General features: G+C 46.0%; 2 protein-coding genes across 3 annotated transcripts in view; one reads left to right on the plus strand and one right to left on the minus strand.

Moving 5' to 3' along the window:
* Fstl5 (follistatin-like 5) overlaps window positions 1–14,806 on the plus strand; it is a 41,690-nt gene that overhangs the window by 14,353 nt on the left and 12,531 nt on the right. The window lies entirely within an intron of this gene.
* On the minus strand, window positions 4,747–7,254 carry LOC143425705 (uncharacterized). Its single transcript, XM_076898707.1, has 3 exons — window positions 7,192–7,254; window positions 6,187–6,587; window positions 4,747–5,329 (listed from the first exon to the last, which is right to left on the minus strand). Exons 1-3 carry the CDS (start codon window positions 7,252–7,254, stop codon window positions 4,747–4,749), a joined length of 1,047 nt encoding a protein of 348 aa, XP_076754822.1.

Consider the following 14,806-nt stretch of genomic DNA (forward strand, 5'->3'; position numbering starts at 1 on the left):
CCACGTATTCCAGCTCCGCGTGTGGACGGTCGCGCACACGAAACACACGTAGCAGCTTTTCGTATTTTTCCTGTTACGGGCGAAGCCATCTCGCATCCTCGCTTATCCTCGCCCGAACTATTGCCCTCGTATGCCCGCCCACTTTTTGGATCCCCCGCTATTTATCTAAACGTCGACGTAGCCGCGGGAAGAACGGGCTGTCCGCGTCCGCGACTATGATCGAGCGAGATCTTATCGGGATTCTGGCAGTCAAATTCGAGAGACACGCAACGGAACAAGTGTATTAATCTCGCTGGCTGCGTTTCCCGTTGTCCGCGGAGATTTATGTCCGCCGGAGATAGATTCGTCTCCGCGTCTCCTCGGGATTCGACGGGACCGACGATCTCTTTCGTCGAGTAATGGAATTTTATTTAGACAGGTCGGGAAGTTTTATTATTTCCGCGCGAGAAGTTCGTTGCGTTCTGATTCCGGGAGAAACGTAGATTTAACTTTATGGCGAGGTATATTCGAAAAGTCGGGATTTTCAAGTTAGAGGGGCTTTAAGGTAATCGAAGTGATGTATTGCTCTTGAAATCTCGCCAAAATTGCATTCCACTGAATTTCCGAATTTCCCTGACCGGGCCGGCGTGCATCGAATTTTCTATCGCGACAAATTGACGGTAAATCTACCTGGAAATCGAGTGGATTCGAAAATCCAGGTGGAATCCACCGCTGGAAAGAATTCAAGAGCAACATATTTCGTCGAGGGCTTCGAGTGTGCCATACTATTGGCTCAAGATATTTTTTTTTTTTTTTTAAACACCATCGATTCTCTTGCGAACACCGGCGGTACGTATTTATTATATATCATCCCCAAAATATACTATTTCAACCCTCCGGTTTTATCTGATTTCCGATCGCGAACGGCTCTTTTATTTTTTAATTGAAATACTCGGAAAATGTGCAGATCTGTTCGATCATGGTTGAATAATTTATCGTTTCCCGAGTGAAAAATGTTTAATATTTAAAATGTCTACAGGAAATATAGTTGGTTATTTGAGACATCGATGTCTGCAATTACCTGTTTCACGATCATAAATTGTCTACGACACTTGGATATAAAATAATTGTCCCCTGCAGACAGCTGCAAGGAATATTGCCCTAAAACGAGGACGACCACGTTAACCATGAAAGTTCATTAGCGCGATGCAATAACCATCCAGTGGCACGCACACGAAATTACAGGCCGCTCTTGTATCGATGATTTATTACAGTTGCATTACCAGGGTCCCGCGAACGCGAAAACATAAAACTTTCACTTGCCACGCATTTTTTTTTGTCGCGCTCAATCATATTCAAGAATCGCTTTGATCGCAAATTGCTGCGTCACGCGTGTACCTTCTCTCGACGAGCGAATCGTAGCGAGTTTCAGCGTGCATACGCTCCGGCGCGGCTTTTTAATAAGATCTTGAAAAATTACGTTGACATCATTAATTCCCTAGAATTTTATTAGGAAATATTACGGTGAAATTCGTTAGCTCCGCCCGGAGAGTGAACATTTGTAAAGCCATATTTTTACGTCGCAATTTTCTCTAGCAAATATGTCTGAATATCCCCGTATTTTTATGCATCAAAAGTTACACAAATTGTATGTAGAATGCGGATGGGTTGATACACGAGGAACGTAGGTCTGTAATTAATACACGAGTACCAGTAATTATAAATCAACATTATGCCCGCGATACGGCCAGCAATTAGATGTACAACGGAAAAGTTTATTCCGTTTTATGACGTCTGTTCACATCCATGCAGCTACGCGAATGACAGACAACTGTATTACTGTTTTCACAAATTCGTAATACGCTCAACTGACGTAATATCTGAGGTATAACAAATTATGCGGCCCTTTGGCGAGGCAAGTTGCCTTCCCACTGAAAGGAATCGCAGGATCGAGAGCGTGGTACCCGTTTGCAAATATACTTTGCAGAATTATAAACATCATAAAAATACAATATTCGGGCTCATAAAATAAATCGCAACCGGCACTTTTAAGGAGTAATAAGTGGCCTTAATAGCTTCCAGGTTTAATGCCCTCAATAAAAGGGATTAAGGAAAATAGAACAAACTGCAAAGTCGGCCTCGAAACGGTTTTTCATTCCAGCCGATTGCCAAGGCACCCGGTGAATAATAAAATTCAAACGTTACGCGAACGCGATAAAATAACTAATGCTCTTTACGTAGCAATTAACTGATTCCCTTTCGCGCGTAACCCGCGCTATTTACCACGATTTATCCGGAAACAGTTACCGTAAATAGCTGAATCGAGCGTCAGCAAATAGCGCGGAACGATTTTGAATGGCGTCGATGATTAAACGAAGCTGATACACACTCCATAAAGCTATCTCTTAATCTTTAACATCCTTTATTATCCGTACACACCGAGGGCTGTTCTCTGGCAACGAGCAATTCTACCACTTGTCGTCGTTACTCGGTCCCCGCAATTATCCATCGATTGTGGATAATTGCCAAAAACGTTATCGCGTTCTCGACGTGTTGAACGTGGTACAGCTTACAGCGCGTCCAGTTTAAAATGATTACGCAAACGATGCTGCATAATTGAATACCCGTTTCAAAGGAGTTCTGCGAAAATTTATTAATTCTTCCTCAAACAACCATGTACAAGCTGTTTTCATCCCATCTCATCCCTTAAAATCACCCCTTTGACTTTGGTTCCATCGTATCTGAATACCCTGTATACATTCCCGATTTTTTATAGGCAGCTTACGTTGCTACTCTTTCGTCTACGTTCAGCTTTAATCGCTTGTCGATCGTAATAGCCAATTACTGTCGTTCGCTTGAAAACAGAGCACCAGTCGCGACGTTTAGCCTGTAACGAAAGGGAAACGACTTCATGTAACTTGGTGGGTGAACGACGATGGTCTCCTCTGCTCGCAAAGCACGACGATAGCCAGCTAATCGCACCCTGTTTGGTTAAGTATCAATAATCGATACATCTTGTTTGCACCGATGTTAACGTGAGAACCATACGGGTCTATAACGTGAGCGATTATCCGTCTGTCTCACCAAAATCACATTCCACCGAGTTTTCGAATTCTTCTAATCGATCGTGTACGTTGTGAGTTTTATATCGGCACAAATCGAGGTTAGATCGACGAGGAAATCGGGCGAGTTCGGAAACCCAGGTAGAATCCACTTCTGGAGAGAATTCAAGAGCAACATATTACGTCGGGGACTCCTGACTGTACAACGTTCTTGATCCAAGATGTTCTTCCTTCGAAACACCATCGATTCTTCCTCGAGCAACGATAGCGCCACAAATGAAGCGTATAAAAGAATATCCCGAATTCACTTTGCTCGCGTTTTCGGTACTTTCGCCAAATATACAGCTGCCTCGCCTTTTCTACTTTACTCCATTCTCTAAATTGCACTCCCGCCCAAAATGTGTACACAGGAAATCTGGCGGTTCACACTTGAACAGCTCATAATACAAGGTGATAACGAAGCGGGGATAATTAAATCCACGAGAAGTTTTTCCGCACCGTCACTAATGTTCGTGAAAACCGTTTATCGTGCAGATCTAACGAAACAAACAGGTATCGTTCTCCAGGCACCGTTTAACTTCCCCTGTAATTAAAACATAGTTCATCACTTGGCACCTGTTGAATACTCGTCAAATAAAATTGCGGTTGGACTGGTTTATTTCTTAGACAGTAATCACGTGTGCAAATTTAACGTTCGACAAAAGCAACGCCGTAGAAATTTCGATAAGACGATAATATTCCGAGCGATCATAAACGTCGACGAGGAACTTCCCTCGTCGTTTCGGTTCCTTCTTGAAAAATTTCCCGCGCAGAGAGGCGGTTACCCGGCAGAAAAAAAATTACAACCCGATGAAAGGAAGCGTTCACTCCATTTTCGCGAGCCCGTTCCCCGGGTTCCGAGTGGCTCGTGATCGAAGATTTCTCGCCCACTTCGGATCCGAATCCTTGCATAATGCCAGCGATGATAAAATGCCCCCGGTTGCCTGCAAATCGAAATCCCAGCATGAGACCCGTAGACGTACACGCGCCTACGCGCGGCGACCTCCTTCCTAGCCGGTTCGAGGGGCTGGCTATAATCAAAATGCAAAACTCCACGGCTTTCAATTGCATGGAATATCGGAATATCCGGGGGCGCGAAGTGGATATCGAGTTACCCTGGACACGTTGAAAAACTGCACGTTCCGGTGCATGAAATTCCCTCGAAGACGGCTGGTTCGCTTCGCGACTCGCAGCCGCCCGTCTACCCGGATTATTCTCGATGTACGACCGCGTTCCGTGCACACGGATGGTACACGGAACGAGGAAAAGCACGGTCCGCGAAGGAACTGCTTTATTTTTTCCCCGTGTCTACTCGTTTCTGTGGACGGAATAAGCAATTGAAGAAGGAGAGATGCAGAGAGGGAGAGAGAAGGAAAAAGCTGCTGGAACGCACCCCCGAGCGCCGACGACTCGGCTCCTGCATTCGTACAAACTACCCCCGAGCATCCGCCGCTCGCATAAAATTTCGTCTAGCAATTTGGGGAATCGCCCAATCGCTAGGGATGAATGGATCATAAAACACGATGGGACATGGTACCCGTGATTACCTCGGGTGGATCCGGCCGGAACAATGGTAAAACTTCGGCCCCGTCTCGCGGCGTAACGCCTCTGAATCTTCCGGCACAACTTCACGAATCCCCTTTTCTATGCAAATCCACTCCGCGGCTCACGTGCACGGAGACGGTAGACAGTAAACGGCCGTCTGCTGACACGGATTGGGACAAACGGAAGGCAGAGTGTAAACGCAGGCAGGTGGACACACCGTGGGGCAGACACTCGGTGGCGACGGTGGGCAAACTTCCTTTGGCTTCCCTCCGAACGCGAGCATATCCGGCCGGTTCTTCCTCATCTCTTTCATCAGAGCCAGCAACTCCTGTGCGCGAGCCAATCTCGCCCAGAAATCGAGAGCGCTTTTGCGTCTCTTCTTCTTCTTCGTTTGCGTCGCCTCCTCCACGCGATGCTCGAGTTCGTTGCATCGACACATCAGATAGTCGGGATGAAGCGAGGGGATGATCGTTCGGCTACCCCAACAGAAAGATTCGAGATCCGCCGTGGTTAACTCGCGGAACTGGTATCTATAATGCTCGTCCGTTTCCTCGCGAGCATAAAACGCCTTTTTTATGTCCATTGGCCTGTGCATCTCGGTTATTATACACTTGCCCAAGTAACTGATGCGTACGTACAGCTCGATTATGGCCTCGGTTTCCTGAAGATCCTCGTTAAGCAGGGTAAACGCGCCGCGCGTCGACCTGGACGGTGAACGTAATTTTCTTTTTTTTTCTCTCTCTTTTTCCTTTCGTTTTATTTCTTTTTCGTTTCTAAATTCGCCCGCGCGGAAAAGCGAATTTACGAGCACCTGTCGAGCGCCTGAGCCGCGTCAGCAAGCGTCCCGACATTCTTTGAGGACGATGAAACATTATCTCTTAATTCATGTCTCGGTAATTCGTGTATTATACTCGAGGGAAAATTTTTCAACGTTGGAATTTCATTAAAAAGCCATTTAACATTTATACCACTTATATTGTATGTCTCGCGGTGAGCAGAACGTTTAGGACTGACGCGTCGCGGAAACAGGCGCGAAGCTGCTTCACGACGAGATGAAAAGGTCCATCTTTAAAAATTTTAAATGTGTCAATTTAGTATTACATCTTCTTAAATGTACGGTATTAAGGTCATATTTTAAGCCCACGTTTTTTATCAATTTTTTCTAAATGATTAATGAAGGAATACTTTGGCCACTCATTACTATGAATTTTTACAAGCTTAATAATGTAAATTAACGTAAAACCTCTAAAAAATTCCTCGATACTGACAAATTTAGAAATTGGTTTCGATATGCTCATCGATTTCTTAGGAGAAGATACGCAAAGTTTGCGATTTCAGCATTTTATGGTGTACTTAAGCCGGGACAGTAGTATTAGCCGATACGGGTCAGACGCGCAGCCGGTTTCTGATACAAACGTACGCTCGAAACGAGCGCGATGGGACTCGGTACAGCGATTTTTTAAATTACATTAGCCAGACTGGGATAACATTTGCCGTCGAGTAATCCGTTTCGCAGGCGCATTTGCATAAACGCCAGGTTCGCGTATTTAAATGTATTCACCTTGATATAGGTTCCCGTTCTAGCGCGCTCGAAAAATAACCCTCCAGCTCTTTCCGTTCGTTGAGGTCCTTTATAATGCCGTTAAATAGGTCGTCCACCTTGACGAGGGTGAATCCGAAGTTCCGTCGTTGCTCGAGCTCGAAATACTTGGACACCACCTTGTAGACGGACAACTGAAGATCCACACCAGACATCTGCTGCTCGAGCACCGTTTCCGGAACGGAGAACAGCACGGATCTGCCACCGTAAAACGGCTCGTCCTCGTAATTAGAGCCCCGATAAGAGTGATAGTCGCGTCGATTAGGCATCAGCGTTGTCCATTCGTCGTCCAGCATCCGAAACATTACGACCGTCTTCTTTAGAAGCACAGTATCGAACACGTCGACTCTTGGCATGTACAGCTATATTGTCGGCAATCGTGTTCGTGTTTTAATAAACCATCAATGTGCTTCGTATGGAAAATATGGATTACGCATTTTGATTATTCAGCGTTTTTTACGTTAGCCGTGATTTTTTATTTTTAATGCAAGTATTATTTGTACCACGGTTCAAATATTTGATTCACGAGGGAATTCGTGATTTTTCACGAAAAATATCGCCCATTTCCCGTATTTTTTTCACGCTCCAGAAGTAACGATTCGAAAGGGAAAAGAACAAACATTGGGGTAATGCTTTTTAATACAACATGATGTATCGTTACGTTCTTATGTGACGCATAGTCGACGTACCATTACGTGGCTTCTACGGGACACGCTAGGTTTAAGAGTTTCGCGAAGGTAACTTGACAAACGAGTAAACCGTGTATAACCGCATTCGTATACGTTCCAAGAACTCTCTGTAGGAGAATGATTTTTCGCTTCAAATGCACGCGACGCGTACGTACACGGTATTTCTAGTTCTTCCGAGCTCGTACACAAAGAGGATTTAAAGAGTAAGGGAAAGGCGAAATAAAGTGGCTACGTCAACGTCGCAGCGATTTACAGCGTGTCAACGGTAATTACTCACATTTTCCACAGCCAGCTCGAGCAGTATCAGCCGCGAATCGTGCACCACGATCAAAGAGGACATCGTGCCCACCGTGCCATATATCATACGCGTTATCCGTTTCGCGCTTCCTTCAACGAGTTCGCGCGGGCACCCTGGCAAGTTTGATTTATCGTCGATAAAGCGTCAAGAGCGTAGGAGATTCTGGAATTTTTACTTGTTACAAACTATTTTTCTGTGTGTGAATGCGCGGGGTTTGAGGTTGGAGCGTGTCGCGCTTTCCAATTCTGCGACATCGCTACCCGACCACCCCCCGCACCCGGGAAGCCCTTCCCGCGTTTCCCTTGTTCCCCGACATCGCGGTGCCTTCTTTCGAGAAATAAATTTTATCTCGCTCCAACTATCCGCTAACTTCATTTTCCCAGTCCCGGACCCCGATGCGCCGCGCCCCGCCACACCTCCCTCACCCCCTGAATAATAAACCGAACAAACTTGCGCGCGCGCTGCAACCTCTTCTAATCGCGTTCAGGAATAAATGTTTAACAGACAGCTTCGAGGAACTTTAATCACGAGATAGATCGACCGAAGAATAAATGGATTTTGTCAAAGTACCAGGGGGGAGTTTGAAATTCACCTCATCAATCTTTCAATCTCTCGTTTCTTTCTTTTTAATCTTTCTCCCATTCTTCAACCCCTCACCCCCGTTCCCCTTTCGTCTTTTTTCTTCGTCTCGAGCGGTTAAACGAACATAAATTTATGGGTTCCGATAACGTCTGACAGATACGTACAACGTCGCGTGCCTGTCTAACAATGTTTTCCACATCTTCTTGCGATTACATCCGGGAATCGTTCGCGGTACATCGAGATCGCTCGAGGAGCAGGTTTCGTCCCTTCGTCTCGTAGGTGGAAACGCCATTAAAAGTACCTGGCGAGGATAGGGAGCATCAGGGCGTGGCGTGGCAGGAAATGGGAGGAACAACGGGGATGAAAAAGGTGGTGGCCGGAAAAATCGTATTAACGACGGGGATGGATAGGGAACGGACGAGGCAAAAATCGGCGAAACACCAGCAATTTCTAGGGACCGGTGAATGCGCGAAAACGCGGACGCAATTTATCGTCCACGTCCGGGGGAATCTTACCCTAAAAGTGGCGTCGTAAATCACGCATCGCTCCGCGTTCAGAACGCTCCGCAGCGGTGGAAACGTCGAAAATCGTACTGTTGCAACGCGGAGGAAACGCGATAACCCGAAACTCAATAACCGCGTGCTCACGACACACTCGGGTACGACGTAACATCGCGAGAAAACGGAAAGCCAAGGCTACGGTTTCCGGGGACCAGCGTTCGGAAACAGTCGCCCTCCGTGCGAGTACAACGGAGGCGAATCATTCTTCGAAAGTGTGTGGTTGCGGGAAATATCTGCTCCGACGAACTGTTGGTACTGTTCAAAATGGATAACATCGACATTTCGCTTTACAAAATTCTTTCTTGAAAGTATCGGAAACTCCCTAAGAATAAATCCAGTTTTGGCGTAGCAAAGTTTCAAAAACGTAACATAGCAGGAAGCCTACATTACGGCTACCCATTGACAGCGAAAACACCAGTGAACAAGGATAAAAAGATCGAACGCGATTGTTATATATTCTAATTGATAGCGCGTGTACGTGCGCGACAACTCCGGTAAAAACGTGGCACAATACACAATACATCCCTACTAAATCTGCTTGCATTACAACCAGACGCGTCGTAAAGAAATATTGTGCAACGTTTTATTATATTTTCACGTTGACGCTTCCTATTACTGCGACACCGTGCATAAAGCAGAAAGAATTAACAATTGTTACGAAATCCGCGTCGAGAAACATTTTTACGAGGAAGCGGAGGGAACTCGTTGAGTACGGCTGTCTCCCTCAAGTGCGCCCCATCGCTCGAACCCTCGTTCGCTGTAGTTGCCATTTTATTCAAGGAAATTCACTCAGCCTGCTTGATAAAAATGATGCATGCCGATAAAAAATTGAACCGGCTAGGTGCCGGCCCTTCGGCTAGTCGCGATCGATTAAATAGATCCGGTAATGCCCGGGGAGAGGGTGATGGAAAAAGCGAGAGATTCGAGCCGGTGAGTGACGCTATCTGACGCTTTTAATCGAGCCACCATAAATCGCTCTTTCAGCACGCCGCCGTTTTCGCGATCGCTAATGGTGGCCTGTGATGGGTCGAGGGGCGAATATATAAATCGCTGACACGGTTAATTCAGCCTTGACGCGGCGATCGCGAAATAAAACGCGTTCCGATTGAATTCAGCCTGAATTGGAACGTCCTGATTACGGGAATTCGTGCTAAGGTACGTCAGTCGAGGGCGGGCCGTATTTAACTTCGATTCTTTGAGGCCGTCTGTAGAAGAACACGATCGACCGATGAACTGGTTGAAATGTAGAGCGCGATCCCGTCGTCCCGAAGTTAGTCGAGGTTCGACAGCGTCGATCACAGGCAAAGGGACATGCTTCCGGTTTCGAACCATCCCGGTGGCATTCCGTTTTAACGATTTATCGTGGTATTCGCGCGCTAATCGCCGCGCGTCGGCAGATTGCACGTGCAAATCATACCGTGAAACGTGGCAGCGCAAGCATGATGCGACTGCTGCTGATTATATGGTCGAACCGACCACACGACCGAGCGCATTTCGAACATATAGGGATTGTCGAAATTGACAAATTGCCTGAATCATGCTGGCATAGCAAGAATTCCTTGGGAAGGGGGGTTCTCGCGATCTATACAATTAACGAAGAAATTCAGCTCGAATCACCTTCCCCGCGGTATTCGCTTTGCGTTAATAGAATTTTCTTCCGCGACATCTCTGGGAAGTCCTTTTCGGAATTAAACCTAAAATAATTCTGCTATCAAACGTACATTCTTACCGTGCCGTTACAATAATACCATGCACTGCTTTACTTGGGGCGTCCTCTTGTTTTCTGTACACGTAATAAAGATGTTAAACTTGAATTAATTACGCTGTTGAGCTCATACGAATTCACGTTGCGTAGTACTTTTAAAGCGGTATTAACTAAAGTACGATTTACTAAATTAAAGCGCGGGGATAAGCTGAGTGCTGCTTAAAAATAATGAGAATAGTTTAACGTGATGTGTACGATGATACTGTTTATAATTATTTATTTGCAAATACAGTACTATTGTTGTCATAAATTATACTCCATTGGAATGGTTTTTTACCGGTAACGAGAGTTTTAATGGAATCGTACGTCCGCTTAAAAGGGAACCCTTCCCTTTCTGTTGAGCCAGCCGATTCTTTCATCCCCGCCTTTCATTTTCCTGCACCTTGAATGTAATTTATTAAAGCAACCTTTGCATCGACTTTTCAAGTCGTTCCAATAATTATATAATAACAGCAGAATAATAATAATATGAAATTTGTATAGAATCTCTACATAAACCAACCGGAGTAATTAAGATCAAAAAGGTTCGTAGGCCAGATATTTTTAAAACAACGTCCATCAATCTTTGAAGTCGATCCAATAATTATGAATGGCGCAAGTCTATAGAATAAGAACAGAGTAATAATTACAATAATAAGAAGAAGACGAAATTTATGTAGAATCGGTATGATTCAACCTGATTAATTAACGATGAAAAAGAAAATCATCCCAGCCTGATTGATCGCCCGCAGATCGAAAACCCTCATCGCACTCGATCCCATGGAGAACCCGAAGCGCTTTGTGTTGAAAGAACGAAATGTCAGGAACGTACATCATCATGTCCGCCCGTTTCCCATCGATCGACGCAATTAGAGCGATTGCAAGTTCCACCGGTGCTTGACCCATCTTTGGCAATTAATGCAGTCCAAACATCCGGCGGCCTGCACCCTCCTGGGCTCGTACACACCGTGAGTAATGGTAATCGTGGCCGCGTAACGCGATAACAGAGAAATTCCGTCGGTGTTTCTTAAGCGGCGCCAAAATTCCGTGCCGTTTCCGGCTTAACGAGCGACACTCGAGCAACAGCTGGTGCCACGAAATATTTCCGCTCGCTGGCAACGGTACTCGCGCCCCGAGACAGTATCGATGCACCCATCCGTGCCTCGTTCCATCCGACGACGAGCGCTTCAATTATGGTAATTGCAAGTTCGAAAGCGACGCTTCGTTTAAAAATTAATACAATTTTAACGACGGCCCTAATGGCCGGCGTGCCCTGTCGGGGATGATGATTATAACCGTGTCGAGCGTAACGTTACTGACGTAGCGACTACCGATCGCAAATGGCCACGAAGGTTCGAAATAGTACACGTGTCTTATTTAAAACTGCTCTCAGGTGTTCTGGTCTCCGAAATATTTGGAGATAATACTTTATTTAACGAACGAAAACCAGTTGATAACCAAAGAAAGCCAACACCGAATTTTAATTAATTATTTGTGGAGGAAGATGGTTGAAATAGAAGTTCAGAAAGAAGACGGAGACTCGCGGATCAGAATAGTCAATATCTCGGGTGAATTTACTTGCAGATGAAAATAATTTATTTATACAGTCGAGTTCGTCTACGGTGGATCGATTCGGTGCAATCTGGAGAAGATTTGATTTTGTTTCTTCTTGGTATACAGTGGACTAATAGTACCCATTTTCGAAACTGTGATTACGTTTGCGGGATGTCTCGATTGATCTGACAGGCAAACGAACCTTTTTTCGCGGAATATTTCTGATGGATTTCCTACACAATAATTCCTGTATTCCAATCTTAACTCTATTTTATGTCTAATAAAACAACGCTATGCATATACATGAAAAAGCTCGGAGTTTCGTTCAAACAACGAGGGGCGCTCGAAACTTTAGAGCGGTACTGAAATATCGAATAATAAAGCCAAGTGCTTTAGTGTGGCGAGCACTTGATAGATTTAAAGTGATTGGCAAATATTTAGTACTTCGAATGCAATGGTAGATGTAATCGAAATAAAAATAAAAAAAAATAGCGTTCATGCGAGAAACAAAAATGTAGAGGAGGCTGGAAAACGATTCGTTACATTGCCAGAAATAATTGATAAATAAACATAACGAGTGGAATCCTTGATAAAAAAAAAAAAAACAAATGCCGCCCGATTAATTCTGTAAACTGTAAAAGCATCGATCGCGCCGGTCGCAGCTGCACGCGAGTTCGCGCAACAACAGGCCAACAACCGGGGACCGTGGAGTATTTTTTCGGGCGCGATTAATAGAAAGACCAGCCAGTCGAGTAGCAATTTAAAACCGCGAGAATGAAATTCATTTAGACCCGCGGTACGTGGTCACGGGCTACGGGGGAAATAAATAGCGGACCGTGTGTATTCAAATAACACGTAACCGCTCGTTAAGTCTGGTCCCGGAGAAAAAGTTAGATTGTTTTGTCAAGTGGAATGCTAATGGAAAGAGAATGTTTTCATCCGTGCCCTGTTACGCCAGAAAAAATTCAGTCGCGTCGAGGGACCACCATGGAATTGATTCAGATCAGTCAATCTTATTAGCCTGCCCCTAAACGAGATTCAAAGTAGATTTTCACCCTTTGCTAGGGTCAGAATGCACACCTTAGTTCGAGGATCCTTCTCGTTTAGATTAATTACAACTTATTTCTGGGTTACCACACGCGTTAGTAACTTCCGGAACTCTAACTTCTACTCGATCTATCGAATTCTGTAGACGTCTCTTCGATTTCTTGCGGAAAATAACGAATCGTTCGTATCGTCAATCTGACATTCGAGATACCCCAATAAGTTCGTATCATAAGCTATGCAGCATCGAATCGCGGATCGCATAGTTCGCGAATTCTGATAGCGATTCCGGGGGCGGAAACTCGAGCGGAACCCGCATCGTGCCATTATCTTCGCACGCAATAAACCATTCCAGCCGGCTCCTCCATCTCCGCCTCGTCGGGCTCCTCCCCAGCCCCTCGCGTTTCCTCTTCTACGTTCGTCCCTTGAAAAAATATCAACCATCCCGGTGGCTCTCTTTCTCTGTCTCTCTCTCTCTGGCCTCCTCGTCCACCGTTTCTCTTTCTTCGAATAATTACAGAGCCGTGCGATTCGTCTTCCGGCGGCGGAGCTTTTTTAAACGGGACAAAGATACCAGGGGATGTAAATGAGAGACATCGCGCGGGCTTTCGTGATTAAGCCCGCCCGGAATGAAAAAGGATCCTTCGATCTACGGAGACGGAGGAACCTCGAGGAATACGTATTCGAGTAGGTGCGCCTCTATCTACTCTTTGGTGACGGATTGAATCGTTCCTCCTCGAGGGCCGGTAGACGGTTCGTCGACGGCCGAACGAATAATCGCAGCGATACATCCGTACCACGGTTACCGGCGCTCGAACAAATTGAACCTAACCCAGTTTCCCCCGCGTCTAATTTAGTAGACGGGCAACACGCGAAAGAAACGGAACTAACAAGGTACCCGCGCGTTACTGCGCGCCGATGAAATGTTGCTCGGCTATTTACTCTGCCGATACTCCGGCGAGGGGGCATCTACGAAAGGGCGCGGGAAATGTTTAATTAGGAAGGGTGGTACGGGAACGCCGCAGGAGGGCGAGAAAATGGTCGCGTAGGCAACCTTCGAACTTTTTCAATCACGTTTCAATTTCCATCGCGGCAAAACGGGAGGTTCAGCCGACTGGGGGTTCATAAAACTCGCCGGAAATCAGAATGCTAAACGGACCGAGAAGGACTTACTTTAAGGGATCCGGAAGCGGGTATTCACGGTGGCTTTAAAGATAAGACCGGCGGAACATCAAGACGATCCTACCCTCGTTTGTCGTACGACCTAACTTTGCAGTCATCGTCGTCAACGTCATCGTCGGTCGTACGCGCGAAATACTCGCGTCACGACGGAAACGCAAAGCCACGCGTGCAGCTGGAAGCCCGAGCGGGGTTCGAATCGATCGGCCGTTCTTATTCGTTAGAATGGCTTCTGCTCTCACTCTCCTCCCTTGTGCTCTTTACGAAGATAATAAGAATCTCCCTTGCACGCCGGATCGGCAGGAAGATTTAATGCGGGCCAATCGTTTGCCGTATAAACGTTTTTCGAATATACTGCCGGCGCGGAACGGTCGCTTCGCTTCGGCCAATAACAATATACTTCCGCCTTTATCAACGCTATTTGTCTTCGAATTGAAAAGCCCGGAATGAATTCAGAAAGGGCGGTACCTAAGTCGAGAGCGACCTAAACGACGGAACGATCTCCCCTTTCTGGGCAGCGTCGAGACGCCCCCGATTTACGACTCCGTCGCTGACACGTCCTCGGATTTATCTTTCGCTTCGCGTGGATTAAACAAGTTAAATAAAGGATTGCGTATCGCCGGGAATATATACGGTTAAGGGAAATCCGTTTTTCACCGTACAGCTATATGGCACGCACGTGAGAAAAATTTGATATCCATCCTTGAAAGGCACCCCGGAACGCCACCGCGTAACAGAGGAATAACGCGATCCGTCTCTTCCCTGAGACACTTTACCCCCCAGAAATATCCGGATAAATGGTTTTCGGGTCGGCCGGGATCAATCCTGTCGGGGGTGAAATTTTATTTTAATCACCGCGCAGAGAGTGGACACGTTTCAATCGATTAATGGGACAGGTTTCGAATTGCACGCCGGAGAGAGAAAAGAATCG

The sequence above is a fragment of the Xylocopa sonorina genome, chromosome 7 (assembly GCF_050948175.1).
Source record: "Xylocopa sonorina isolate GNS202 chromosome 7, iyXylSono1_principal, whole genome shotgun sequence".
Lineage (NCBI taxonomy): Eukaryota > Metazoa > Arthropoda > Insecta > Hymenoptera > Apidae > Xylocopa > Xylocopa sonorina.

Excerpts from the sequence above, each read along its gene's own strand:
- LOC143425705 (XM_076898707.1), bottom strand. The coding sequence starts at position 7,254 with ATGTCCTCTTTGATCGTGGTGCACGATTCGCGGCTGATACTGCTCGAG. Across the intron at positions 6,588-7,191 it reads TCGAGCTGGCTGTGGAAAAT|CTGTACATGCCAAGAGTCGA; the intron begins GTGAGTAATTAC and ends CCGACAATATAG. Across the intron at positions 5,330-6,186 it reads GAACGGGAACCTATATCAAG|GTCGACGCGCGGCGCGTTTA; the intron begins GTGAATACATTT and ends TTCACCGTCCAG.